The sequence below is a fragment of the Drosophila arizonae genome, chromosome 4 (assembly GCF_054131065.1).
Source record: "Drosophila arizonae isolate 15081-1271.41 chromosome 4, UAZ_ARI_1.0, whole genome shotgun sequence".
In the NCBI taxonomy this organism is placed as follows: Eukaryota; Metazoa; Arthropoda; class Insecta; order Diptera; family Drosophilidae; genus Drosophila; species Drosophila arizonae.
In genome coordinates this window covers 249,367-269,857 of record NC_142924.1, presented here as the reverse complement: position 1 = coordinate 269,857, position 20,491 = coordinate 249,367, and the positions used below count along the sequence as shown (strand labels likewise).

General features: G+C 39.7%; 1 protein-coding gene across 3 annotated transcripts in view; it reads right to left on the bottom strand.

The window, feature by feature from the left end:
* Positions 1–1,240: 1,240 nt before the first annotated feature.
* Positions 1,241–20,491, bottom strand: part of LOC108613386 (uncharacterized) — a 110,474-nt gene continuing 91,223 nt past the window's right edge. Inside the window, exons 1-3 of one of the 3 annotated variants that reach the window (XM_018006809.2) lie at positions 10,491–10,904; positions 2,351–2,608; positions 1,241–2,283 (exon numbers count right to left, since the gene is read on the bottom strand). In XM_018006809.2, coding sequence (XP_017862298.1) covers positions 1,516–2,283; positions 2,351–2,608; positions 10,491–10,589 — 1,125 coding nt within the window. In that variant the 5' untranslated portion in view covers positions 10,590–10,904 and the 3' untranslated portion in view covers positions 1,241–1,515. Of the gene's footprint in view, positions 2,284–2,350; positions 2,609–10,490; positions 10,905–20,491 lie in introns of those variants that run through there. The other 2 variants (XM_018006811.2, XM_089466813.1) reach the window with 2 other exon arrangements.

The window sequence follows — 20,491 nt, the reverse complement described above, 5'->3', positions numbered from 1 at the left end:
GCAAAATAGTATACCGGATTGTTTTCTTTGAAAAAATGGTGGGATATAAATCGATCGGTTTGCAGAGTCTGTCTGCAGAATCTGCGAAAAGTTTAATTTCATTGCATACTCCCAGGGGTAAAATTCCCTGAAAAATTGCTCTAACTCTACTATATCCTTGCGCAGGACTATGTGGCATGGAACGACGAAACCAGGACGACCACCTCTATTGATTGCCATCAAAACATTATGGGATCATCTAAGAATCTAGCACTTGGCCTTTTTCGCCTCATGGCGGCCTGGGATATCAAGGATATCACTAAAAATATACAAAATCGCCAATATCTCGCAAGGCGGTAGGTCGACTTTGATGTCCTTTGGCCAGTTGATAGTCCTGGTGGCACCCAACATTTCAGCACCATACTTGCCAGGATACATAAGGATACGGCTGAGTTATAAGCAGTTTTTTGTTGGGACAAAAGTCCATATTTCTCTGTTCCTTGAAGGATTTTTATGATTCTGATTGCTAATTATTTTTAAGAAAGGTTATGTCTTTTTTGGGTATGAAGGGCATCCTGATAGTCCTTCAAATTAATGAGATAGGGTGGGCTTGGAGCATTTTTCGACCATACTCCTTGTAAAAATTCAAGGTGATATTTTTTATCGAATCTTGAAATTATTTAAATGCCAATCGATAGTCCCCTAACCAACTTGCTCAAAAATATATATCCTTGCCCAATGCCCAACGATATAGCTTAGTTATAGCCAAAATAGTATATCCCTTTTACGAAATTTAGCTTTAACTCTATAACATTTGTATAAATATAAAAATATGCTATCAGCAATTGAGTTGCTAAGTTCCGAGTGTCTATCTCAAATTGCAGCTTTCTTTAATTTGGATGATTACGCTCCAAAAATTTGCAACTTACAGAATAATAATAATATAAAATAGCATAACAATTTTGTATTTCTCCTTCATTGTTTCTCTTCATATATTTTTAATTCTTTCTTCCATTTTCGATCTAAATGTTGCTGATCATGCTGTGCAACATGCCGTTTGGCCTTGTTGGCAACATGTTGCTGGATGCATTGAGGTGAAGAGTGCTCTGAACCGCAATTGAAAAATTAATGAGAGGCACTTGAAGCACTAATCACATGTAAGTGAAGCATAAGCATGGCTTACCCTCCAGTATGCAGACATAAGGCACAAGGAAGCGAGAGGGCGTGGCTGGCAGGATGCTGATGGAAAAGGCATTGGGGGTTGAAATTGTATTGTTCAATATTCTTACATTTTATTCGATAGCTCGTATACTTTACTGCACAATAGAAAGACTTAATAATATAGATATTAGGTTTTGATTGGCTTTAAGTTACACAGGAACTTAAAAGCTAAAAGCCTGGTCGAATTTATAGTAAACTATATCACAAGGACTACAATATATATATATATATATTTGTGTATAACTAAGGATTAATTTTTCACCTATCGTTCCCTTTGCAGTTCGATAAAATACGTTTATATGTCTAATCTAAAAACTATGCCTCATAGCTCTTGGCCTGCAAGTTCTTCAGTATACCCAGGAGTTGCAGTGACTCAAGCGGTTCAAAGTCATCAGCATAGCGCATCGCCGAGGTCTTCACCAGATCCTGTTCTCTGGGCATGTCCAATGTAAGAGGCAGCTGCTCAGGCATTACTGAATGATGAGTGATCAGCGCTTTCAGCGTGCTGAACTGCTTTGGTGCACCTTTCAGACTGTACATCTCGCTCCTGCTGCACTGCACCGCATAGCACTTGACTTTGTGCTCGAGACGCAGGCAGAGCTCGAAGCTGCGTGGCGTGCTGCGACGCAGTATGAAGCAGCCGGGCGTAGCCGACTGCAGATACTCTTGCGCCGCTTTCAGTGTAATTCGCGGCTGATACCAACCACACTGCAGTAGCTCTGGCTCCTCGTCGGCATCCTCATCATCGTCCGTGTTGTTGCTGTGTGTGCTAAAGCGAGGCGTGGCACGTTTACGTGGGGTGCTTCGTCGTCTGCTGGCACTGCTGCTGTTCTCATTGAGCAGCTGACAGCAATCGGAGATACCTGCATCCGACTCATCCTGGTCCTCGGCCATTACCTCTTCACTGCCGCTTGAGTCGCTGGGCTGACTGCTCTGCCAACAGTTGAGCGACAGCAGCGACTTTTGCGGCGATTTGTTGACACGTTTAGGTGTGCTGTCCGCACTGGAATTGCAGCTACAAATATCCAGCAGCTCCTCGTCTGTCTCTGCGTCTGCCTGGTACGAGGAGTCGAGAAGATCCTGCTGAATGAAAATATCAATATGGATTAGCTTAAACATTCTTTGAGCTATTTTCTCAGTCTTTAAATACCTCATCATAGTCGCTGGTCGGCTCCTCGCATTGCACACGCGAGGGATGTGCGAAAAGTTTTCGCTGCAAAAAGTTTTTCATGCTGTCATAGACCTTGTGCGTTCGACTCTGTGCGGGCTCCTCAGCTGTGACTGTTGCAACAGCTGGCTGCAGCTTGTTGTTCCATTGCTGACCCTTCTTGAAGGCCAAGTCCAGATTCTTGCCTGCATTTGTTCCATAAATGTCCGAGTAGCCAGGATAATTGATGGCATTGCGTAACTGCAGAGGAGAAGGAGAGGAACAAAAGTCTGTGATTAGTTTTGGTCAAGTCGGTCATTGTACTCCATGCAACCTCTCCTGCGTAAACCAAAGTAACAAAAAAAATGACCTAGCTCCTATTTCACAAGAACTCCCGCTTATGGTAGTCATTTTATAAAAAGGTTTCCGCTTTGCTTTCCTTTTTGTTGTGCTCTGATAACACATATTATGTGCACATTTTATTTCACACTCAACGCTTTATTCTCCATTGTTCATTGCCGCTCGAGAGTCAGTGCTAATGCCTCGCTCTCTGAGTCCCTTTCACTGATATCCTTGTAATGCGCTTGTTTCGGTTTCTGCATTGTCCTTAAATTTTCCAGCCTTGTATTTATTATTTGCTTTTTATTTATATATATATATATATATATATATATATATATATATATATATATATATATATATATATCCGTGCATATGTTTAAGGGGTTCTGAGTCTTTCAAATGCTTTTACTCCATTATAAAAATTGATTATTATTTGCTGTGACATTGAGAGCTTACAGTTTGAGTAGCTCTGCTCAACTTACGAACAGTTAAAATCTGCCAGCCACCTAGCTTAGTTGCTAATTGTTGTTGTGCTGCAAAGTGTGTGTATGTGAGTGTACTCAACATCAATTCTACCCACACGCACACTCAAATACACGCAGCTGGATACACCCCTTTTTGACACTTAGCAAACAATTCAAATCATTCGATTCGATTCATTCACCTCTGCAAAAGTATTCAATAAATACGCCAAAAGTGCGTTCGAGTGTGTGAGAGAGAAAGAGGGACAACGGAGAGGGTGATTGGTAAAGAGCCTGCATACAGTGACACTTCAGCACGCACGCACTCACTCACACACACTTGAGTGTGTATTATAAAATGGCAAAATAATGAGCATTCAATCGAGAACAAATCCTGTTTTCAGGTAGCTGTCATACACTCTTACGTGTGTGCATAGAAAAAATGAATTTATGCATTAAGCCAAATTGAATTTGATTGAAAAATAGACAGACTACCGATAGGTAGCTGGGTTTACAACACCTTTGGCGACTGCGGGTTTTCCCTTTGAGGAAATGCAATGTTTAAATTTCCGGCATCAATTTGTATGCTCAATTGAATCGTTGGCTGCTCGGTTGTTGCTGTGTTGCATGCAACATTAATTGTATGCCTTGTTGGAGCTGCCCTGGCCCAGGGCACCATGCATAAAAGCAAATAAATAAATCTGTTGAAAGCTGCGGCATGTAAGAAGCGTTAAAGTTCTTTCTGTCCATTTATCGGCTTAAATCAAACACAACAATGAAAACCGAAAGCTGAAAGTCGAAGCGGAAAAAGAAGGCGTTTAATGCTTCTAAAAATATTCAAATACATGATTTTTAATTTATGCCAGAGGCGCAACGTGAAGAATTAGAAAATGTTAATGGAGCAGAGCGAAGATGGTGAGGAAAGAGAACAAAGAGCTGGCTTATGGTAGTGGCCAAAAGGTGTTTCGTTTTTGGTATGCTCTTGCTTTAATAAAAGAGCTACCTTGATCCTGCCCTGTGGAAAGGCAACTCTAATTGATGATGAAGCATGGTATTGTTTGGTCAGCGCGAGGTGTTAGCATATTTTTCTAATCAAATTGTGCTACACAGGTAACTGAAAAGGTGCTCGCCACTACCTTTAAGGCCAGCTGACAACACGAATAACAACAATAACAATAGATCCATCCCGTGTCTACCTTTTCATGAACAGTTGTTAGTTTTCCATTTATTGTGCATTTAGGCCTCACTCCAGACTGAGATAAGGAGCAGGGGCAGCCGGAGTCGGACCTGCGGGGGCAGCTCAAGAAATTAGTTGAAGTGCATGAGTTGCGCTCTTCTTGGCTGATGATTTTATTGAAATGTTGCCTTTTGTTGTGCCTCAAGAGTTTCCATATTCTTCCAGCAGTACTCTGGCATATGCCCAAAATATTCATGCTGGAAATCAAACAGCTGCTGGAGTGTCTCAATAAAATGTTTGTTAAACATAATAGGCAGAAGAAAATACCCTCCCTGCAGGCAAATCCCACACGAAAGGCCAATCAGTAGCGAAATTTATAGTACCCGCGAATATAATTCTAAGTAGGCTTTATGAAAGAGAGCCACAGCCGGATAGATTTTGTAGACTCCGCCTGTGTCGAAAACAGTTCACGAATAATAATTAATGTTTTCTGCCATTTAGGATTATCTGAAAAGTTCCAAAGTTAGATTCACTAATGTTGATGTAGAGATGAATATAGATTAATATAGATTAATTTTCATAAATTCCGTAATTCTTGCCAAAGTCGAATCTCAAAGAATTATACTACTCACTGATTTGTACATGTTTTTTTTTTTTTTTTAATTTTTATATTTTTGTTCATTTGCTTTATATATGTGGCATGTTAGCAATGTTTTAGATATAGCTGTAAATTAGTAATATGCAACAAACTTTGCTATTAGAATATTTGAATGGCATTTCGTTTCGTGTGCTGCGAGGCTAATTTGACAGTTGGACAATACTCATAACACACACGTGCCTGTGTGTGTATGTGTGTGTTGGGGGCTTTCAAAATGTCAGAACGAGCGATATACATGGAACTGCGTCTAGTTTATGGCATTTTGGAACACTTCTGTCTGTTTGTCTGTCTGCCCCGCGGCGCATTTGAAAATTTATGAACTCGGTTTTTTCTGCTTCATGGGGATGTGGGGAGGGTGAGGGCTACTTACGAGCTCCATCTACATAACATATACCTTCCGTACATACATATATGTATATATATGTATAAACGCGCCCCAAATATCGTAAAATGATTTTAACATTTTTTTTTCCACTAAATTCGTTGTAAAATGTTTATAGTTTATAGTTTTCATTCTTATTGGCTGGGTTAGTTTTGATATGTTGCCTCTTGCGCCTTGGCGCGCTTTATCTGTGGCTGCAATTAGTGTCGCATTCGGTAGAAAAGCCTTTGTTTGGACACATGTGGCATGTGGCATGTGGCATTGTGCGTTCTTTATAGTCAGTTCAACACGTTCCACTCATTTTATTTCGTTTTGGGCTTTTTTATAGGTGTAAAAAATGGGGTCATATCAAACGAATTGAGCTGTTTTTCTCTCTTCTTTCTTTTTTATGGGAATTTAAAAAACACATTTTTGATGAGTTTATTAAATGCAAATTAAAATTGTTGAAATTATTTTCGTTTTTTGTTTTTCTCATTTGGCTATTTTAATTGTATTTTATGGGCGTTTTTTATGATGTGGGCAGCAGCCATGGGAATATTTTTATTTACTGCCAGAGCAGATGATTCTCTCGAGTGGCAGATGGAAAAGATATGCAGATGTGCATGCCACTGGTGCATTGAACTTGTTAACTCGTCGCCCCATAATTGTTCGGGTGTAAGTCAAAACACACAAAAAAAATTCGATATATAGTTTGTAATAGATGCATTTCTGATAGAGAGAACTGCTCTACGAGTTACGCTGTCGTAGTCGCAGTTGCAGTTGAAACAACTTTTGCCGTTATTCGAGAAGTTTTAAACATCGTGTCGTGGCGTCCAGTCTACTTTGTTGGGGGCTATCTGCTTTTAGTTTCCATATGCTCTTACAAGGGGTACTCGTGATTTATAGTTGAATATGCGTAAACGAATTGGAATAAATGGAAAAGGCTTCAATATTTAGTATTATAAGAAGAATTAAGTTAGAATTCAGCTTTTGATGCTGTTTCTCAAATTATTGTCAACCTGTTTTTTTTTGCTAATAGGATCCATTGGTATTCAACGACAATATCATACATAAATGCATGTATATAGATATAATTGAAGGCATCTGTAGCCCATCAATTATATGCGTTGATGCATCAACTACTTCAAATAGCCCTTGTTAGTGTATTTCAAACTCGCCTGCCAATGGCCAACTCGACTCTCTATTGCCTTTTTTCGCTTCACTTTCTGCCCCGTCTAATGCATACAAAATCCTTGTGGAAGCCATATGAAATACAAACAGTCCAACGGACGCGGCTCAAAGCCACATGACGAGCTGGTGATAACGATGATGTTGCCTGTTGTTGCTGCATGTTGCAAGCTCGTCGTAGCTGTTGCTGTTATTGTTGCCTTGTTGTGACGTTGATGGCTAGACGATAAAGCAGCGCAAAGCGTAAACTATTTGCTAGCCCGACCAGGCGGTCGATTCGCTGATTAGGAGGGAGTTGAAAGCTGCCTCAATTTTTTCTTTCTTGCATATTTGCATTACATTTGCCTGGCGAGGCATGTGGCAATCACCACCACCAACAACAACAATGGCGAACATTTTTATTGAGTCGAGCGTAAAAATAACAATGCAAACGGGCAGACGGCATGAAAATAAGTGAAATAGTTGTTTACTCAAAAAAAAAAAAAAAAAAAAAAAAAAAAGAGGGAGAGGAACGACAACGACGCGTCGTTGGGGCACTTGCAAGTCTTGGTGGGGCTGGCACACAAAGTGAAGAGAGAGAGAGGGTGCTTGGAGCAATATGGAGCATAAATAACAACAATGCATGCAATGCGCCGTCGCCAGCCATTTAATTATGCTCATCAATTTGCAGTCAAAGCCAAAGCTGCCTCACTTGCTGCCACATTTGCTGCTCTTGTTGTTTTTGTTGTTGTTGCTGCTGCTGCAGTTGCACTTGCCCATAAATCTTAACGAGTGTTGGGCTGGCTGGCATGCTTGCCTGCCTGCACTTTACTTGCGTTTCGCCTTATGGAAATTGTAAATTAAACTGCACTTAAATGCAACGCAATTAATCTAAACTTTCCCAAGCAGACGCCCGTTAAGAAATCAAAATTCAAATGTACTTTGAGCATAATTTTGGAAAATTACATATATCATATATATATATATAGATATGCATTAATCATTGCACTTGAATGATCCAAAATGCCGACGCATTTGCCGCTAATCGTTTGATTTAAATTTAGAAATAGCCCACAGAAAATTATGGGCATTGCCTTTATGCTTGCTGCCACTTAGGGCGGCTCGGAGTAGAGGCGCCCGCAAATGAAAACAAAGTGGAAGAACACCTAGAGAGATGCTGTACTAGTAGATACCCATCAGCTCTTATGCATGTTAGAAAACAATCATCTAACATACTATACATTTGTCGTTTGGATGATTTTCGATTTATAAGTTCTCTTATACATTTTTTTTCCTGAACCAACTCATCACTTGTCTTGAGCAATTGCCGAAATCAGAATCCTCCATTCTACTCAGCTCTGCTGATGTGTATAGTCGCCACGTTTTGTCTGTTTGTCAATTTCATTTGCCGTTTTAGCTGGCGAATTTAATTTTCCACAGCAAAAGGAAAACCAACAAAGCAGAAATGGAAAGAATCTTTAAAAAAAAAAAAAAAACAGAAACATTAAATTTCTCATTCGTTTAATTGTTTTAGATTTTAATCTATGGCAATATGGACGCAGCACTTCGCGAGGCGACATGTGTTTGACTTTTGGGTTGCTTTTCAGTTGCTAACATTTGCTTGACAGCTTTATTAGTTTTGTTTCGACTGTATTTGTGTCTGCGTGTGTGTGTGTATGTGTGTGTGTCAGTATGCACTTTGTCTCCAGTTTGTTGCCTTATCGTTCTTGTACCGCGATGTGCGTCGCCTTTCTCTTTTTTGCTTCAAGTGAAAAACTCATAGAAAACTAATTGAAGACGTTTGTCAGCGACTGTAAACAAAAATGCTAGACATCTCTATTACTCTCTCTTTCGTTCTCTCTCCCTCTCGTCTCTCTATCTTGCCAATAATTGTTTTTGTATGCCACTTTCGGCGCGTTCTGTCTCTGATAACGGATGCGACGCCGCCTCAGTTCGGGGCATGTGGTAAACAGAAAGCCTAAGGTGTTGAACGATTTATGCGCCTAGGCGTACATTTATACGAAAATCAGATCTCAGAGTTTGGCTATATATATAATAGTTCGATTCGAGTGACAGAAGAGTGAGAGTTCTTCTCTTATCTTGATCTTACAATGTTTCTTTTTCCTCATAGAAATTTGTGCGATTCTAAGTAGTCAAGTCCATCTTTTACATTACCGAAATCGGAGAGAGATTTTGTTAAATATATTCCTGCTGATGGTTCCAGCAAATTGAATTCCCGCAGTGCAAGTACAAACAGAACAAACACACCCATAGAAGCTGTGCGACAATCCTTTTGGGAGTAGCTCAAATAACACCTAGTACACAAATATTTCCATAGGTCATAAATGAAAAGAAAAAATCTAAAGAGGAGAGACCACAAAAATCAGAAGATAAAATGCCGTCAACCAGAGACGGGTGTCAATTCCCGTGAAAAATGACGACGAGCAGCGGAAAACAATGCTGATGGAAACGCTGATAGAAATTGTGATGATAAATGCATAGCCAAAAGCAGGAAAAGGCAGAAGCCACAACTGTCACTGGCTTAAAATTACAAATAGATAAGAGATGAAGTCGCTGTATGCATGTAGTTTAACTGAATAATTACAAAATATGATATTTGTTTTTGCTCTCTCTCACTCTGTCTCTCAGTCTCTTTTTGATATTTCTCTTCATAAGTCGTAGCTCACAAGATTAGAGATTCAAGATCACCTTGCTCTCTCATTCTCCCACTCATTTGTTGCCTATAGCACACAGGTAGTTGAGTCTGTAGCTTAATTAAGGCATTTGCCTAATCAGCTGTGGCATCGCTTTCGTTAACGTAGGCGCTTCGCATAGATATCTCTCTTCCCTGCTATACGAATGCGACAACGCACATAGTGTTTGGGGTAACGCTCAGCCAGACGTCGCCTTCTTAGGCCGATAAAGCCTAGTTAGCGCTTATCTCGGAGATCAAATACATGAAGTCCAAACACAAATAACACATGTTTACAAATATGCCCTAAATGCATTAAGTTCAATCAATCATTATCTTTATGATTCAGTCAGCCAGTCCGTCATTATCTTTCAGTTAGTTCCACAGATGCTTGCCATGCTCATATATGTACTGTGCTCCGTAGGCGATCTACCTCTCGCCCTCCTTATCTACGGTCAATGTTTGATTAGCTTTCGGTATAAATCTGTTTTTATGCAAATCATATTTATTTGATTATATGTGATTTAGTGTTTTGTGTCTGATTTACGCCGACAGTCGGGTTTATTATGTCGTCTATCTCTGACACTAAATCATTTTAATTGTTGTCGTTCGTGTGTTTGAACTCTCGATGCAGTTCTCCGATTCACAACTATTCTCTCTGTCGCTCCCTTCTCGCCCTTCCTCCCCTACAGCTCCAGCATGTGTGGGGCTTTGAGTTCGTGTTGTATTTTTGGTACGTGGGATTTGTGAAGAGATTACTCATCTGAGTGCGTGTCTGTTGTGGGTGGAATTTGTGGAGTCTATTACTTTGCATATGAAAAGCTTGGTTACCGTTGAAAATAGGTTTTGTAGGTGTTATTTGACTATCAGCTAGAGTTTGTATATACTTGTGTGAATATTCAGGAACATATAATTGAATTATCATCAAAATGGTGTCTTAACCTATTCTGGGGTAAATTGGAAACTCTAATATATATTTAGATGAAACTTTTTTACATACATCTTTTATATGATATATACACAATGCAAATGCAAACGCTTAGAGATGAATATCATATTTAAAAAATTTATATATAATGATTATAAGTCTATAATGCCCTAGCAAAGTACATTATTTCTTAATTTAAATTCTTTAGTAGCTTCGGCCCATCATTCCTTAAATATAACAGAATTATTGATATTTTCACCTTATATGAACTTCATTTTGATTGCTGTTCCCATTTCTTTGTCTCATGTTACATCGATTCTTAGCATTATCTTACATTTTCCTCTTGCCAACACTTACCATCTTTGTCTTATCGTGCGTTTTCTTTTGCGTATCCTTTTTGAGTTTATTAACATTGTCCGTGGCGCCAAAGCGGTTGTATTGGAACAAACGACCCATTTTCGTGCTCTTCTGTTTACACTTAAAAATAAATAAGTACTTGCTGTTTTTGTGTTTTCACAATATATAGCGCGCTGTATGCAAAAGCTTTGGATAACACCCGTCTGGTCGTAATATCGTGGAACTTATTGCGTTCTTTCAAGTGTTCAATAACGTAGTGTAAATGAGACGCGAGCGCCGAAACGCAATCGAACGAAATTCGAAAACGAAATCGAATGCCGAGCAACGAACGGGAGCGAGTGCTAGCGATCAGCGCGACGTGCGCAGAGGGAATGATGGGCCACAACTGAATGCATTCGAAAAAATACAGCGGAAAATGAGCACGACTGAGAGCGTGACAGAGGCAGAAGCAGAGGCAGAGGCAGAGGCAGAAGCAGAGGCAGAGGCAGATTCAGAGCCAGAAGCAAAACAACAACCAGCAATAACAACAACGCAGCCGTAGCTCAGCACAGGCAGAGATACAAATTTCATGCTAGGGCAGCGAAAGCAGCGATGGCGGCGGCGGCGGTGGTGACAGAGACGACGACGGCGACGGCAAAGTCAGTGGTCGTCGTCACCGGCGTGGTTCATGCAAGGCTGCCGCTGCCGCAGCATTTACCGCTAGTTCACTTTGTCTCCGTTTTGAGTGAACACACACAAGCGCACACAGCTAGAACTGACGAAACACACACATACAGAAACGCACTCACTCACACAGTTAGAACGAGGGGCAGAGAAGAAAAACCACTCAACAAAAAGCGAAATGAGAAAAAATTTTACTACGTCGAATATGTACACTGAAAAAAAGTACGGGCCAACTTTTGTTTTGGGCGGGCAATCGGCACTCAGCAGTCAGCAGTGAGCAGCAGCAAATGAATGGAAATGAGAGCTCGAGGGTCGCACCCCGTACTACGAGCAGCGGACTGATGACTGACGACTGCGGACTCTGGCGCTGAGTAACTGCAGGGCTGACGTCGCCCTGAAGGGTAGTTGAGGGGACTTCGTCAACAAGTTGAGTGGGTGCGAAGAGTGGGGTGGGGGTAGACGTCAGCCAGCGGCTCATTCAACTTCGAATACCGCGTCGAGTCCGTTCGTTCGCTCCGGTCTGCCTTGCATTCATTTCATTTGACCAAACGACTGACTGCCTCTGATTTTTACATTTTCGGTACAAGCTACGACTATTGACGCTTGTTTACAGTCTGCCTCTTTACTGTTAGTTTTACCGACAACTCTCTCGCTCTCCCCCACTCTCTCGCTCTGCCATTTGCTCCACATTTCGGTTCGCTTCTTCATTTGCCTGCTGCACATTTCAATTCGTCTTTTCGCCTATTTGCTTAACGTACTCACTTGTTGTTGCTCTTCTTGTGCTCTACTTGTTGTTGCTCCTGTAGTCCCGCATCTATGTATTTCCTCTGCAACCCACATGGAAACACTGCACCAGCTTTTTCTTTTTTGTGTAGTTTTTCTGAAAGTTTTCTTTTTTCTATTTTGCTGCGCATAAAATAAACACATAAACTTTGCAGCCTCATTCAGCAGGACTCCTTCCCACTCTCTGTCTCTCTCTTTCACTCTCTTTTCCTCTCTTTTGATGACTTTTACGTTTAGCGTCTGCCAACTTCAACGTTTCATTTGCAGCATCCGCGCCCCCTGCTCCTCTTCATTATCATTATCCTTTTGCTACACGCTTTGCGCTTTTCATTTTGCTGTTTATACGGCCAACTATGCCACTTTAATTGAAGTCAATTTTTTCTACTTTCCTGGGGCCACATTTTGTTGCAAGTCCCTCACCATTCTTTTTTTTTTTTTTTTTTTTTTTTTTTTGAAAATTATTTGTGCAACTTATTAGCACCTCCGCAAATTATGAGCTTCTTGTTGTGGCATTATTTTTTTCTTTTTTGTATTTTTAGTTTTGTTTTGCTTGTCTACGAGCTCTGTCACATTATTAATTGAGTTGCATCCTGAGTTGAGCTTGGGGGCAGGTGACGCATGTTGTAGATATAAAAGCGATCGCTCGCCCTTATTGCCTAATTAGCTAGCAAATAGGAAGTACTCAATACTAGTATAAGCTCTATTATTTTTGTTGAGTTATATATGTTATATATTTTGGAAAGTCTCTTTAGTTCACAAATAGTATCTATAATAAATCGATCATATACATTTTAATCCAATTCAGGACGAACGGAAAACGTCCTCTTTAGATCTGATTTTATCCCAATCATCTGCTCCAGTAAAATTTTACTCTGAGCTTTTCAGATATGCCTGTTCTCTCATCTAACCCCCTTAGCTTACTATTAATCCATTATTTCGCAACCTTCAGCTATTACCAGCACCCTCTGGACATTTTTTACTCTCTGCTAAACAATAGGGATTTAATAGAAGCTAACGCCCATTTAGGGAAAATCTCAGAGCTAAATCTCTGCTTATAATTAAATTATGATATTAATAAGCCGCTTTAACAAATGTTCAAAATTTCGCCCACCCGCAAAGTGGGAAGGGAAAACGTTCAATTTTCTATACATAAGGTTTTCCTGCTCCCTTCTTCTCTTGGATTTGTCAACAGTTGCGAAAATTGAATTTGTGCAGCGTTTAATATATAAATTGCAGCTATCAATGGGAAAAGAGCATTTGCAGGAGACATCGAGTGGCATTCATAAATCAAGTTGCAACCCCTTGTGGCAAGCACTTACCTCGCTCCATGTGCCACAAATTCAATTTCATTAGATAAAAAGCTTTTCCTTAACCAATTTTTCCTCTTTATTTTGCCTTTTTATCGTTTTTACTTTTTACTTTTCACACAATTGCATGCAATTTGTATTGCATGCGATCTTTGATTCATAGAAGCAGCTGTGTACACACACACACGACCAGTGTTTGGCCCGCCCCCTCTAAATGTTCTAAGCATTTGCAGTAATTTGCAATATTTTGTAAACGCTTTTCCATTTGTCGAACTACCCTAAATTGTTTTTAATGGCCATTTGCACTTATGGAGAACTGCTAACTGCATCAAGGGGAATACAGCATCTCTATTCCTCCTCTGGAAAACTCTCCTATTGTCTTAATGGCTTCATCATCTAACATTACTTTCTGGCCCTCTTGTTGGCCATGTTCCTCGAGTTTTCTCCATTTAATTTATGGACCCAAATAAATGTTATAATAAATTGAAACAACTTAAACAAATATCACTTTAGATGAGCTCTTCGCACAACTGCAGAGACAATTCGTTGTATTCTTCTAATTCTGCTTCTTCTTTGAAATTAATTTTCCCATAGCTCAGCTATGCTGCTCGCTGGGGGTGCCCCAAGTGTTAAAAATGTAGTTAAATCGATTCTTCAACAACAATTTGTTTGTTGTGAAATGCATAAAACTAGCCACAGGCAGTGCACGAAACACGAAATTGATATAGTAGAAGAAGAGAAACCGAAGATTTAATACCCTTCAAGAATATGATAATACTAACAAAATATACTATATAAACTCTACTACATTACCAAAACAAAGAAAATAAAATTATTTTCTATTGATCAAACATATATGTGATTTATATTGTAGTATAGCTCTTATAGAATTAATAATGCCATCTATACCCTATATCAAACTCTTCTAAAAAAAAGTAAAACACAATTCACTTTATGGTTTTTCTTCTCCCTAATTTTCATTCACAGCATTTCCCGCGGTGTCTTTGTCTGGCGTTATTTCTAAATTTTTCTTTTATCTAACCAAAGAGCTGGTTCAAGTGCCTTCAGCGATTACGTTTATAAATGATTTGTTAGGGTGGTCTGCTCATATCTACCTCTACTTTGCACGCCCCTTCTCCCTCCCTCTCTCGCTCTTGCTTCTGAAAATCCTTCATTTCATATGCGCTGCAAAAATTTTTAAAGAATCACGTGTGAAAGAATTAAAATTTACTTTAATTTCTGTCAAAGCCTTTAGAGTAATAAGACCGTATAGTTTTATAACATTGCATTTCTTACATACTTTAAGCCATATATGGGCAATATATAAATATGCGGTGTATAGCCTGCAGTAACATTTTGTATATTTTCTATCATGTGTGTCGGCTAGATTCAACAGATTTTTAATTGCTATGCTGGTTTTTGTTTATGTTGCTCGAATGCTCGAATGATTTTCCCTCTGTATATGCACCGCCTTTTATCATAAATCATTTTGATTGTGTACTGAAACCATCAGACTTATGTTTATGCATAAAAGGGGCGTGCATATATTTTGAAAACGATTTTCAAACATTTTGGTTTGATTTATTTACAGCAGTCTAACCAAAATTATTGGTTGTTGTTGGTTTTTTCACTAACGCCAAAATGTTTTGAAAAATATTTTTTGATATGGATTCTAGATTTTGTTTTAGTTATCTAACAAGGTATTAACTTGTCTGTTCGTAAGTCCCATTGCCTTGCTACAAATTTTCCATCAAGTTGATTTCTTTCATATCAAAGTTCTTATTATCTATAAGTCATTTATCAATTGAAGACAGCAAACTCCAAAACAAGCTTTAGCTAAAACAATTTCTATTAAGAGGGCAAAGAAAACAGTGGAACGGAGGGACGGAGAGTCCAGGGAGGAGGCCGCGGCCTTACTTGTGAATGCATCTGAATTTCTCACACGTTTTGTTACGTATCAAATATATAAAATAGTTTATTTTATATATTTTCTCTTCTTAATCTAGAAAACACCCACATTAGTTAACAAGAAAGAACGATTCGAGCTACTACGATCTACGCGTTTTTTGTACAGCGATAATAAACGATAAAAACGATTTTTTCAGCAGCACGAACAATTATATGATGCATAAATTAGACACACTCCCGAGAACTGAATAACTAATTTCCTGCTTGGCAATTACTAACAACACAACAAAAGAAATAAAAAAGCAAAATATTCAACTAACTACCCGAGCTACACGCATTGAACATTAGATGGGCATCAGCTTGAAACTGAGTGTATACCCTTAGAGAGGGTACTATAAATATGTGACAAGTCGGAAGTCTATGAACTAATATTCTGTTTTTTCTATATATGCAATTTATACATATATAGATATATGTATGTGTGTATATGGATTACATTAGAAATTAAATTGATTCGACGGTCTTTCTCAACAATATATACATATATAGCATATACAGAGTAATTCGTGGGCTTATTTTTCAAGTATATTTCGTGCTTCTATTTAATTTAAGGCAGACACTGCACGCACTGCAAATGAGTTTCGGTTATTGCCCATGCATGATACATTTAAACGCTGGAAAAATGGAAAAACTTCTCCATTAAAAGAAAACGTGACAAAATGCGAGCGAGCGATAACCGAAGTGTGACTCGATTTACAAACCACAACGCGCGCAGAAGGTGAGATCGTCGCCGGATCAGTTTAGGGGTAGACAAGAGTGTACCATATCTACTTCTTTTATATTATATATTTACATTTCTACTTCAAAAACACACAAATAAATCGTAATTGGCGTGCGAGGGGCTTTTTTATTTGTATACTTCGTTCGATAGAGCGCGGTAGCGTGTTGAAGTTCCTTTTCTATTTCATTTTCATGCTCATTAAATGAAAAGCGGAAAACCTATAGAGAGAGCGAGTGAAAAACCTCAGAGCATGGCGAACGTGAAAAACGCGTAGCGGGAAAAACCCCAGGCACAGGGAAAAAGAAACTGGGAAACTGCGGTTGATTTTTCCTCTTGTGTGTGTTGTTTGCCAAACCCGAGAGAGCGGAAGCACGTTGATCAAAATTTGTAGATAACCGCCATGAGATAACATCTCCTGGCTGCTGTAGGTGCTGCTGATGCTGAAGCTGATGTTGATAGGATCTGCAGCGCCAACAGCTGCCAAAAACCTCGAGGGTTTGGCCCTGACGAATTTTGCGATAAGTGTAGAAAGAGAAAGGGAGAGAAAGTTTGATTATTGAGTTGATAAATGATGAGCTAGTAACAAGTCGAAGTGGTTGTTTATTATATGTATACATACATGAGTGTGTAAGACAAGCTGCGGGCATTATCTCATAAGCTATAGACGTGGGAAGTATTGTGTTATAAGAGATGCTGTCGTAGACTACACATCATTCACACTCGAACTGCTCATTAGCGAGGAATTCGAGAAAGATACAGGACTTTAACGCCTTGGTGACCCATTTTTCCGAGTGCTGAAGGAAGAACCCCCAATGATAAATGGACTACAAAACATGCGCACAAATCATATGTAATAGCTGCCAGCCAGAAGCAGCTCTTGGCGTCTGCAACAAATGTGTGACGATTTCTCAATGCAAAAGCAAGTGAAACCAGTGCGTCAGCTGTGCCCACCCAAACTAAATGTGTATGCACGCAAGTACATATTTTAAGTGTGAAGTGTAGCAAAGTACTACACAAAACTAATACACTCCTTTTATTACGTGAACGAGCATGAAAAGGTTGCGCTTCTAAGTCGACTCTTGCTTCAGCTCTAGTTCACAGCGCCTACTAGGTGCCAGGGCCAAGTGAGAATGTCACACTTGAGCACATCAAAATAGAAACAGAAAATATTACATAAAAAGTGAGCTGAATATGTAGCTGCACACCGTTAGCCGTGACCTTTCGAGGTCCAGCGAGTCTGCCTGCCAAATGTATATGTATGTAATCAGAAATGAAGACATGTGCATGGAGGAGACCTTGTGCGCTGCTGGCTCGTTATCCTTTAGCTCAACAGGCGTTTGGCTTGTGTTTTAGAAATTTATGAGCAAAGGGCGCGACCAGCTGCCTCCAGTCGAGAGCTGCATTAGAATATGTTTCAAGAAATTTGATATTTTCCATAGACAATAGGCTAGCTCAGAGCTCAGCTGCAGAGGAAGTAATTTTGTGTATGGGCGCCGTATTTGTTTGGAATTAATGAAATTTAGACATGTCCTGTTTGATGTCCTCTCTCTATCTCTCATAAGGGTAATCAGCGGAAATTGAGTTAGCCTCTAAGGGCATTATGACAGATGCCATTAAGGGCTCAAGTTCGACGCAAAACAGGACTCTAGTGTAACATGAAGATGTTTTCAACTAAAGTTTTCAGGATTTGACTTGTATTTGCATATGAGTCGAAGCGACAGTCGACAAAGTTAAATAAGGCAAAGGCGCATGCATTCCCTCTTTTAGTTTCTGAACACGCCCCTTCAGATCCAATACCCTGTAATAGAAGTAGCCCTAATATCTTGAGCCAACTACACCCGCATCCCTCTAATCGCATTGCCAGTAAGGCAAACAAGATGCTGGATGGATGGCGAGATGAAGAGATGCGTCTAAAGCTAAACAAAGGCGCGAAACAGGACAACTGCAAAATCCGCTTAATGCGATTTTCAAGTGGAAAGCAATGTGCAACGTCCTTTAACAGAGCATGTATATAAATATATACATAGGGCTGGGTTTTTCGTTCAAGGCTGCGCCTATAGGGTAACAATGTAAAAACTGGCACAAAGAAATGCGAAGCATAAAAAAGATGAGATGAAAGTTGAAATGGGAAATGGGAAAACAATGCCAAGTGCCTGGCTGTCTGGACGAGCTGCTATTGTCTACGGTGAAGTATCCTACACGAGACCCAGACCCAGACCAGACAAGACCAAGACACGTTTACTTTTGGCAATGCACAGAAATTTATAGTGCAGCATGGAGTTAATGACGTTGCAATTGAAAACAAACGAGAAATAATGAGTTTCATTTCGTTGTATCCTTGAGAAGCGTTGCCAAAGGACGCGCCATGTCGTCTATCAACCGCAACGTGCAGCAGGCAGAACGAATCAAAGTCGGGCCAAGTCAATTTTGCTGCGGCAGCTGTTCTCTCTCTACCTGTGTCTTATGTCCGTACGCATTCAATGTCCTGGCACAATGGCCAATTTAAATGCGGTGCTGTCAGCAGGCAGTCCGACAATAGGGCCAGAAAATTAAAAGAAAATACAAATTCCATTTTATAAACTGAAATCGATGTGCAATGAAGTCACCATGTAATAAATATACCCTGTACTAAATGCCGAGGAGAATATATGTTCTAGTTGCTTGGGAAGCGTAAAGCTCAGTTTGTTTTGATTTCAGCAAGTAAGACGCTTATAAACTGTGTTTCAAAGATATAAAATTATTATTGAAATATCATCAAATTAACGTAAATCTAAGCTGGCATACTCTGTTTCAAAAAGGATATAGAGCGTATTAGTTTTGTCGCAGTTAACTTCCATACAGAGACAGTTCTCACAATTGAGAACCAAAATAATAGTTAAATAGCCAAGGTATTCGGAGATCGAGCAAACTCATTTCCCAGTGCATTAAGCTATTAATATACGAATATCGAACAGGGTATACATCTCACAGGAGCACCCCACTCTGCCACATTCCTGACTTTATTCATTGTTATTTTTGGAAACACAACAAAACTTTTAGCCTAACCGACAGCTGTCATAAGCAGTGAGCGACAGAGTTGTCAGACCTCTTCTCTGTCGTGAGTTGCGTTGAGTGTGTGCGGGTGTGTGTGTGTGGCACTGGCGTATCTTTCAGATACAAAGCAGACCAATTAAGCCCCGCCTCCTAGACTAGCAACGTCTCCCACATACCCTTAACCGCTTGACTGGCTGGTAAAAGTATTTTCGTATTTGTGTTTATTTTGGTAATTCAACGCATCAATTTAACCCCTTTTTTCTGGGCGCGCGTTGATGTCTTTTAAATGTGAGCGTTGCTTATGTAAATATTTTCTTGTCGCTCACTCAGACCCTCAGCTCGGATGTATGTATAGATGTGTATTATATGTATATCTGCAGCTGTATCAGTATTTGCATAACTGCAATCCCGCATCTAAGCGTGTACCCCTTGGCCAACCCCTTTTAGCGAGCACTTCGCCGGCTGTTTGCTTAGCTCGGCGCCAGTCTCAATTACTTTATTGATATTGCCATCAAAATAATTGACAATCTTTTGTTGCATTTTCCCTACTTTCAGATGGCGAAACGTAGAAGAAAAACGAATGGAATCTTTTGCTGTTCAGTTGAAACCTGATTGATGGCTCGCAGCTCAATTGTCAGCGGTACGTAATCAAAATGTCTTATGTAAGGCAGAGCATTGCAATTGTGTAATGCTCCTACTATCAATTCAGAAATTGAAAAGTTGCAAATGTCAAGAGAAAAATTGTTTAGGGAATTGCAAAATCGACAGTGCTTTATCGATACGGAATTAAAGTCTAGTTTAAACTTACTTCAGGACTTGTATTCGCGTTATGGCCAAGATCGAATCACATCTTGTTACAAAACAAGAATATATATATCAAAGCAGCAAAAGAAATCCAACTAAGTAAATAAAATAAATTAAATAAATAAATTATGATTAGGACCATTATCAAAGCATCAGCCAAGTTATAATGGAAGCTGTGTATGTCCATGTGTATGTGTATTTGTGTGGAAAAACGACATGAAAAATTGTCATTAGGCAAACGACAGAGACAGCCAAAAAAGTAGCCAAAGCCAAAAGAAGTTAAGTCAAAACTTGCCTGCGGCTTTTCAGGCGACCACAAAAATGGCAAAACACACACAGAAGATAGCGTGACTATATGTGAGTGTGTGTGAGTGTGTGTGTGTGTGTTTGAATGTGTGTGTGTGTGGGTGTCAAGTGAAGCTCATAAATCATATGTTAGTATGCCGACGACTACGCACTCGGCACGAGGACAAATGTTGATGATGACAAAGCGCCATTAAAGGTACATTTACACACAGATTCAACATTGGAGCTTCGTCCTTTTCCTCTTGCTCGTCCTCTTCAGAGAGTAACACCTACTTCAAAAGGCGTCAATTGACATAAATCAAACGCGACGTTCCTTTTATTATTTGCCGATTTTCCACGATAAACTTCCCAATTCTATTTGTGTGTTTCTGCGTGCTTGGGAAATCAAGATTTGTGGCCTTAGAAAAAGTTTGACA